We start from the raw sequence: 10,000 nt of genomic DNA, 5'->3' as shown, positions 1-10,000 counted from the left end.
TTTATTAACATTTTATTATAATTTTTATTATCAATTTTATTATCATTTTATTATAATTTTATTATAATTTTTATTAACATTTTATTATAATTTTTATTATCATTTTATTATAATTTTTATTATCATTTTATTATAATTTTTATTATAATTTTTATTATCATTTTATTATAATTTTTATTATCATTTTTATTATCATTTTATGATCATTTTTATTATCATTTTGTTATCATTTTATTATGATTTTTATTATCAATTTTATTATCCTTTTATTATAATTCTATTATAATTTTTATTAACATTTTATTATAATTTTTATTATCAATTTTATTATCATTTATTATAATTTTATTATAATTTTTATTAACATTTTATTATAATTTTTATTATAATTTTTATTATCATTTTTATTATCATTATCATTATTGCTATCATTAACATTATTATCATTATTATCATTATCATTATTATCATTATTACCATTATCATCATTATTATTATTATTATCATTATTATCCTTAATATCATTATTATCATTATTATCTTTATTATCATTATTATCATTATCATTATTATCATTATTATCATTATTATCATTATTATCACTATTATAATTCTATTAAAAATTTTATTAACATTTTATTATAATTTTTATTATCATTATTATCATTATTATCATTATTATCATTATTATCATTATTATCATTATTATCATTATTATCATTATTATCATTATTATCATTATTATCATTATTATCATTATTATCATTATTATCATTATTATCATTATTATCATTATTATCATTATTATCATTATTATCATTATTATCATTATTATTATTGCTATCATTATTATCATTATTATCATTATTATCATTATTACCATTATTATCATTATTATCATTATTATCATTGTTATCATTATTATCATTATTATCATTATTATCATTATTATCATTATTATCATTATTATCATTATTATCATTATTATCATTATTATCATTATTATCATTATTATCATTATTATCATTATTATCATTATTATCATTATTATCATTATTATCATTATTATCATTATTATCATTATTATCATTATTATCATTATTATCATTATTATCATTATTATCATTATTATCATTATTATCATTATTATCATTATTATCATTATTATCATTATTATCATTATTATCATTATTATCATTATTATCATTATTATCATTATCATCATTATCATTATTATCATTATTATCATCATTATCATTATTATCATTATTGTCATTACTATCATTATTATCATTATCATTATCATTATTATCATTATTATTATCATTATCATTATTACCATTATTATCATTATTATCATTATCATCATTATTATCATTATCATTATTATTATCATTATCATTATTATCATTATTATCATTATTATCATTATTATCATTATCATTATTATCATTATTATCATTATTATCATTATTATCATTATCATTATTATCATTATCATTATTATCATTATCATTATCATTATTATCATTACCATTATTATCATTATCATTATTATCATTATCATTATTATCATATTATCATTATCATTATTATCATTATTATCATTATCATCATTATTATCATTATCATTATTATCATTATCATTATTATCATTATTATCATTATTATCATTATTATCATTATTATCATTATTATCATTATTATCATTATTATCATTATTATCATTATTATCATTATTATCATTATTATCATTATTATCATTATTATCATTATCATTATTATTATCATTATCATTATTATCATTATCATTATCATTATTATCATTATTACCATTATCATCATTATCATTATTACCATTATCATTATTATAATTATCATTATTATAATTTTCATTATTATAATTTTCATTATTATAATTTTCATAATTATTACCATTATAATCTTTAATATTGTTGCTGTTATCATTATATTCATTATTATTGTTAAAATTATCAATATCATTTCCATCATCATTATCGTTACTAAAATTAACAACAAACTTATATTCGAGCCCTTTAGTCACTGGCGTTCCCGAGCGGGTGAGGGAATTCCCCGCGGCTCTTCTGCCCAAGCCCCAGTTCCTTGAGCGAGACGTACATAATCCGCCCCCAGCTCCGCCAACCTCACATTGACTGAGTAAACCATTCGCCTAACATGTTCTCCAGTGATAAGGTCAAACTGAGGTGGTCCGATCATTCTTCCTTCTTCGCTAAGGGTCTGGCGCCGTTTTTGGAGGAGGAGGCCTTCCATGACGTCTGCATCGCCTGCTGTGACGGGACCACCCTCGGGGCCAATCGCCTTGTCCTCTCCATCTGCAGTCAGTTCTTCAGGCAGACTCTCACCCTGTGTAAAGAAATGCGTCCCACGATCTTGCTGCCTGATACGAGTGCGGAGGACATGATGGCTTTGCTAGAATTCATGTACAGAGGAGAAGCTTACGTCACGGAGGAGCGCGTCCCATACCTTCTGATGGCGGCGAGGAAGTTACAGATCAATGGCCTCGGGGTTGCATCTCCTCCTCAAACCAGCATTCCAGTAGAACCCGAAATGACACCTCAGCTAGTTGCCAGTGATCTCACAGATGGCGAAAGACATTCGATGTTGTCGACTCCAACCAGCACCCAGTTATGTTCGACTCCTGGCCTTCCGTCTCCCCAGCAAACTCACTCACCGACGCCAGTTTCTACAAGATCTAGATCAGTAAAATCGTCTAGCCAAGACAGGGTGGAATGTGAGACGTGTCACAGGCTGATATTCTCCACCAGTATGTACCAACACAAGCGTTATCACCACGGCCCACTTCGGGACCCTGCGAGCTGCTGTGGACAGACGTTCATCACTCGCTGGGATCTGAACGTGCATCGGAAGACCTCTCCAAATCACAACGAAATGTTGCCCGAGGCTATCAGCAGTCCTGAAGAACCTCTGATCATGAATGAATCTGAATCCTAAGTAGTGTTTGTATGAATATAAGTTTGTTCCTGTAAGTAAACGTAAATGTGATAAATGTGATATGCTAGTTTCATTGCTCATTTGCCTTTCAGTATATTCGGTTTTTGCACCGTTTTGTTTCATACAACCATTTTAAACCGATACTACGATTCTCCTTTGAATTGATATAGTAGTTATATTCTCATATTCTGTAGGGATTTTAACCAATTTTAATCCAGCAGGGTTCCATGAAATTTACTTTGTCGATGCAATTTAGACATTTTGCAGCAGTTTTTTCATCATACCTGGCATTAGTTACACAACCTTAAGACCAAGCAAGTAGGAGTAGGACTGTGTATATTAGGCTCTCTGCACCATAAAGTAAGTATTTACATAAGAGCATTGCTTCTAAGTTTTCTTTCTTTAAAAGATTAAAGAATAGACGGTGATGAAATATCTCTCATGGTAGAAAATTTAGTTAGAAAAATAGGGGAAAATGAAATGTCACACATGATACAAAACTATTTTCATTTACATGTAAAAAATAACATAATTATTTAGCATTCTGCCATGTCACTGAAAGATGATCCTTAAATAATTATATATATATCACAGATAATTTGTTCCTGGGATAGAATTAGTTCATCAAATCATTTTCCCTAAGTAATGGAACACATCAATATTTACATTTGAACAGTATGAATATGATCTTAATCGCAAAGGCAGATCTGGTCAAGGTCTGGAGTTCCACACAAAGAATGCATGTAAAAATTGAAATGATTACAATTATAAGAATTTTGAATTTCTATACTAATTACCCAGTCTTACATATTTGATTCTGGAAAGTTTATACAACTTATATCTTCAGTAAACTAATAATTATAGTTCCTGTATCTAAAGAAAAGGCAAACATACAGAGGTCACTGGTGTTCTTTTGTCTTATGTACAAATACTGTGGCTAAAAAAAAGGAATCCACTGCAGTACCATCTTCAATTACAACAATTGTTCAACCTTTCACAAAAAAGGCTTATTTCACACATTTCTTTGAAATACACAGACATATCCCTATATTCAAAACAATCTCTGATATGAAGTAAGAAAACAAGGAGGGTTTATCAATAAACACTGATGAGAAACAGGGAAACAGAAAAAAAAAGAGAAGAGGCATTATCAAAAGCCGTCATCCGAGTCCTCGGCCAAAACCCTGTCATGACCAGGTACATCTTCTGGGTTGAATGTCGACTCAAAGCACCGTTGGAAGATGAATTTTTTCGCTCTCTTAGCCGGTGGTGTCCCAGGAATGTCCTCCTCTTCTCTCTCACCTTCGTCCCCATTCAAGTCGGGTAGGGAGTCATCTCGCATGGACATGTTTATGTGGGACGTGTTGCCATTTGTGGTGCTGGCCCTTGCAAGGCGCAGGGGAGAGGAGGGTAGGATGGGCTTATTCTCTAGGCTGCTCTGACTGCTTGTTTGGAGAGCTGATGAGTTATGGGCAGATGATAGGCTAGCTGTAATAAGGAAACATAGTATGAGTGACTTCAAGGGAAATTCAGTATCAAAGAGTGAGTGTGAGGAGAACAAACCCTCTAGAGATGAGAAAGGAGGCACAAATGGACACTCATATAGATAAAATTAAAAAGAAGAATGTGTTCTCATCACAAAGAAAACAAATATGATAAAGATTTTAAAAAATGAAAGACAACAAAAATGAGGGTAAAGAAATAATCTACTAAATCACAGCATTACTCACATTGGCAACAGTTGCTACATCATGAACATCATTTCTTATATATCATACAAAGCCTATCAATTCTGAAAGTAGTTTTATAAAACACCAACCTCTTTTCTCAAAAAGACGACTTGAAACCTCCCCAATTTGATCTGACCTCCGTAAAGTTGATTGTTCACTTCTCATGTTATCAAAGGTGGAATTTTGGCTTCTATTTATGGAGGTTTGTGAGCTTGAACGTATCCTAGGAACTGTCTTTGGAGTGTGGGTTGTTTGTGCAGCTTGTTTGCTTGTGCTTTGACTTCTAGAAATCTGTGAATCAGACTTTTCTGCCAGGGTGGCTAGGACAAACGTTCCTTCAAACATTGGTCTGTTGTCCACAGTGAAGATGATAGGGCTGGAATGAAGGAGAAACATTTTTGAGGATGGAAGAAGGAAAGAATGACTCATCGATACAATAAGCGTACACCAGGTAAAAATGTACACATAAATATAGGCCTATGTGTGAATGGTTGTGTATTATAAAACAACAATTTAAGTGCATAAGCAGGGTTGCATGTCAGCAGACTGCTTTATTAAACAAATCTGTCCTTTCACTGCATACTTTTATATAAATACTAAAGTATATATAAATATATATATATATATATATATATATATATATATATATATATATATATATATATATATATATACAATAAATAAAAACAAATAAATATACAAAACAAATAAACAAATACATCTGTGTGACTAACCTCCCAGGATTTGAGAAGTGGCATGTAACAGGTAGATTAACCGGTTCGGCGAAGGTGAGAACGGCTCTGAACTCTTTCAGGCAGAAGGTTACCTCACCTTCACCTGTGATATTGTACCTGTCAAACTCACCAGCCTCAAGAGTAAGGACAGTGTGAATGGCCTTTGCAGGATCTGAAAGTAACATGATTTGTAACTGATTACTTGATAAAAGCTTCTAAACTTATCAGGCTACTACTTTCATCTTCCAAACAGAAGACCCTCAGAAATAATTTGGGGTGTATATTACTAGGTAATAATGAATACATATAATCTAATACAAGTAATGAAAAGAAAAAAATAAATTATCTTGATACATTCTCCAGCAATATATAGGTAATTTAGTATATCTATATGTAACAAGTGTTTATTTCAAAATGTGGATTCATAAGTTATGTGTTTACTTAATCAATTTTGTGATTCTAGCTTTTTTATATGTGAACCTGAAAAATTAAATAGCAATCTTTAAGTCTCCAACTTACTGGCTAGAGAAAAGTTTATCCTTCTAAAATAAATTGATAATCAATCAACCAGAATTAAAGTTGATCTTTGTGGTATATATGAATCTATACAAGTTCTTTTCTGAATTGATATTTCAATAATATAGCTATGTAGAGTATATGCTAAATGCCTTGCAGAAATGTCAAATTCATGCACAACAAAAAACATTGCCCCCAAACCCTTCCTAAACAATGTAAGGTAACACATCACAACAGTGTATACCTGGTTCATCTTCGACATAGTTCCTAATAATGATCTTCTCAGGTGAAACACAGAGTGTAACTTCATCCTGATTGAGCTGGAAATTCAGAACAGCATCACTTAATACTCGTGACTGGCTCTGGATGTAGTTTGGGCAAGACTCTCTGTCAAATACAGCCTGTGGAAGGGGGATCAGTATTTCAAAATTAATGAAATCCACAAAATCATAAATTCTAGTCACAGAACTTATCAAAAATCAAATTTACCAGAAAAAAACAACAAATAAAAACAAGAAAAAATAATTTGAAACCGAGAAGCCACACCTGAAGGGTCTCACACTCAATGAAGGAGAGATTGTAGGTCTTGTTGATTCCATGTCGGCAGTTGAGTTGGATTCCTAGCTTGTCCTCTTCACCATCCAAGGTAATTTTACATCGTTCAACAGTGCGCTCTAATGTAGCCAGTGACTTGAAGACATTTAAGCATGCCTGAAAGATGTCATGCTTACATATATATATGTCAACAACTATATGTTATCAACAAAAGATGAGATGTGATTTCTCATTGTAATAATATAACAGTTATCGATGTGGAATATAGCTCTTGATTAGGAAACTGAGTTTTAGACTGAAATATTAACCCAATGGTGGTATGATTTCTTATCATAAATCCAAACCGAAACACATGAGCTGTAAACAAAACAACAGAGAGAAACAAACAATTCACCACATAGCTTTCATCTTACACATGTTTACAGTCATACATTCGTAAACTCACCTGCAGACTCCCTTGACAATTATTACTTCATGCACTCTTTCCATTCACACTCACTTTGTCTAATAAAAAAAATTACCTTCATGGCAACTTTGCATTTGACCGTTTCCTCCCCAGCATCCTTTTCTTGGTTGAGAGATCCATCATCATATTGTGAGAAGAAGCCTGAGCTGAATGTGTACGATGCAAATGCCGAGCGAGAGGAATTGACAGTTCGAAAGGCAACACCTGCAACAATAACATGTATATAGTATTGGCAAGTATATCAAAGGTACACCAATTAAACTACTGCCAAAGGACATAGTGTTTAGCTATCAGTATTAGTTATATATATAGCTAAAATTTCCTGGCATAAAATCAAGCCCCATATGAATTACTGTCACATATTATGAATTCATCAATCACATGAAATTTTTTCAAAGGCCATGAGAATAGCCCAATTTCTCTTTCCATTCCTATCTGCTAATGGTACTACAGTTACATCCTTTTTATCACTCAAATACTAAGCAAGCTTAATCTAAATACACTTATAATGAACCCTCATATAAGATCCAGCCCATCAGAAGGAAAACAACAGGTACATTAATCCAAAGGCTGATTTGCCAATTCCTTCTAAATGGCATATGGATATCATTAACCATTTTAACTAATTGAAAGGTATTTGTTTATCAAAAGAATATAAGTCACAAAAATACACAGAGATTTACTGTAACAGCATATCTATTTACATTCTCATAATGAACTTATTTATAATAGTATTAAGTTATATAAAGAAACACTTTATTTTACATTACCCTTTGAACTTGGTTCTACATATAATTCTTCTCCAATCTTTGCTAGGGAATGAATTGCTCTTCCAAACACTGAAAAGAACAGAAAAATATCTTACATTTTGTAAATAGATTATGATCCACTTGAAAAAAAAAAAAAAAAAAAAAATGAAGACTTTATATGGTATTTATATACAAAATGTTAATCTACAAAAACAGACCCTTTGTTCATATTATGGATGAATTACAAAAATGATACATGTCTGAAGTGGATCTTGGATGCATTTATATATGATACTGTTACCCATGTATTCAGTTCATAAGGTAGTAAATATATGTCAGTGTATTGTTACAAATCCTATGATTTTAGAGTTGATGTAGTCCTGCGTGAAGGACCTGCATTTTTATTAGGTTTGTAAGGGTTCTATATTAATGTCATACTAATGAAATGTTACAAGCATAACCTCGATAAATAAGCAATTTAACTTGCTGATCTTACAGATGCATGTGTAAACAAATTGACATACACTTCTTAACATCAAAATCCTAGTTTTTTTGGCTAGTTTTGAATGCTGAACTTCTATTGGTCAATAAAATAAAGAATAAGTGAATAAATAAAAATAGAAATGACAATATATCAATATATGAACAACAAATACATTTTTAGTTGCTTTAGTTTAGTTGCTCCATTAACGATGAAGAAAACAAAACACTCTATCATGGTGGGATAATGGTTGGATTGGTTTCTTTTTTGATGATAAATTACCAAAGAGTTCTACAAGTTTGAAATTACCAGTGTATGTGACTATAGCTGATGTCAATAAACCAGGAACGTGGGGAGCCTGTGGTCAAATGAGAGAGCCATGAGGTGTCCATGTAAGCCAGTCAGGTCTAGGCAGTGAGTCGCAAGAAGCGGTTACTGACGAGTGAGCAAGAACTAGGCTGTGGATCAGGTGTGCCTCAATCTGGCAAATATGTGGAGCTGCAGGTTGCTGGGTCATGATGCTAAAGGTACTCCCATTCCCATGTGTGAGCTAAGAGAACTAACAAAATACCATAACATATCACCCCAGTGTAACCAGTATAGTAGATGTGGTATGCATCTAATACTTGAACAGGTCTAAACCTCTTTATAGTTTTCGGAGTGAGTGTGAATTCCCACTGGTATGGCTGGGTGTTGGAGATGAAGTGGAGATCAATCGGCAGCCAGAGAGGCTCCCCTTTGGCGAAGGACTGGGCTGTCAGTGTGTTGTTGCTGCTTGTCGTGGTACTTTTGGTGGATCGAGGATTGCTGATCTCAGTTTCGGATTCTGGGGCTTTAAAACTTTGAAGCTGTGTCAGCAAACTGGGAATGAGGGGAGCAGTGGTCCAATGAAAGAGCCACGAGGTGTCCGTGTGAGCTAGTAAGGTCTCAGTAGTGAGTCACGAGAAGCACCTGCTGGCGAGTGAGCAAGGACAAGGCTGCAGACCTGGTGTGATGCAACCTGGCAAGTATGCGGAGCTGCAGATTGCAGGGTTGTGCTGCTACATGACAATGGTTTACTGATTATCACAAAAGCATGAAGCACTGCAGCAGCACTGGATAAACTATTCAGCACAATGAGTACATACATAGGGCATCAAGAGAAAGAAACAGGGGGCACCACAGAATACTGACATCATGGCTGTAAGTAATTTTGGGGATTATTAGATACACAAAATAGGTGTAATGGCACATTCCAATAGTATCTAAACTGTATGAATCTGTTTTTCATATGTTCTTTATTGCCATTACATTTGATTACGTCAATGTCTGCATATTCCTGTTGTGGGGAAAATTTAGATAAAAAATAGACAAATATTTATCCATCACTGGCTTTGCTCCATCAAAGGCCAATGTGCCTCTATCCTATATACTCTCTCAAGATGGAGCTTTGCAACTTAGACTCAAATTAATAACAAGCTCTACTTTGCAGCGGTTTGTTAGTCCTTGTCAACATTCAGTGGTAAAGCAATGCTTAATAACGTGTTGCTATCATACTGCACTGTAGCCTGTGTTATCATCAATTAACTTATAAAATGTATAATGATATATCTCTTGAAGTATTGGAAGTATCTACTGATAAAAAGAGAAAAGTCAACACTGTATTAAAATTATTGATAGCAATACTGTAATTCTTTACAGCATGGACACACTTGCCTTAGACTAAGTCCCCACTTCTACATCAAAATTTTTATTCATCAATCTAAGTTGCCATGACTGTGTGTGCCCTTTGGGTA

General features: G+C 32.1%; 1 protein-coding gene across 2 annotated transcripts in view; it reads right to left on the bottom strand.

The window, feature by feature from the left end:
* Positions 1-3,484: 3,484 nt before the first annotated feature.
* Rad9 (cell cycle checkpoint control protein Rad9) overlaps positions 3,485-10,000 on the bottom strand; it is a 7,854-nt gene continuing 1,338 nt past the window's right edge. Inside the window, exons 1-8 of one of the 2 annotated variants that reach the window (XM_070131281.1) lie at positions 9,353-9,513; positions 7,766-7,834; positions 7,051-7,199; positions 6,521-6,685; positions 6,219-6,375; positions 5,459-5,630; positions 4,814-5,100; positions 3,485-4,482 (exon numbers count right to left, since the gene is read on the bottom strand). In XM_070131281.1, coding sequence (XP_069987382.1) covers positions 4,145-4,482; positions 4,814-5,100; positions 5,459-5,630; positions 6,219-6,375; positions 6,521-6,685; positions 7,051-7,199; positions 7,766-7,834; positions 9,353-9,458 — 1,443 coding nt within the window. In that variant the 5' untranslated portion in view covers positions 9,459-9,513 and the 3' untranslated portion in view covers positions 3,485-4,144. Of the gene's footprint in view, positions 4,483-4,813; positions 5,101-5,458; positions 5,631-6,218; positions 6,376-6,520; positions 6,686-7,050; positions 7,200-7,765; positions 7,835-9,352; positions 9,514-10,000 lie in introns of those variants that run through there. The other variant, XM_070131282.1, reaches the window with a different exon arrangement.

This window comes from Penaeus vannamei, chromosome 16 (assembly GCF_042767895.1).
Source record: "Penaeus vannamei isolate JL-2024 chromosome 16, ASM4276789v1, whole genome shotgun sequence".
Classification (NCBI taxonomy): Eukaryota; Metazoa; Arthropoda; class Malacostraca; order Decapoda; family Penaeidae; genus Penaeus; species Penaeus vannamei.
This window is presented reverse-complemented; position numbering and strand designations above follow the sequence as displayed.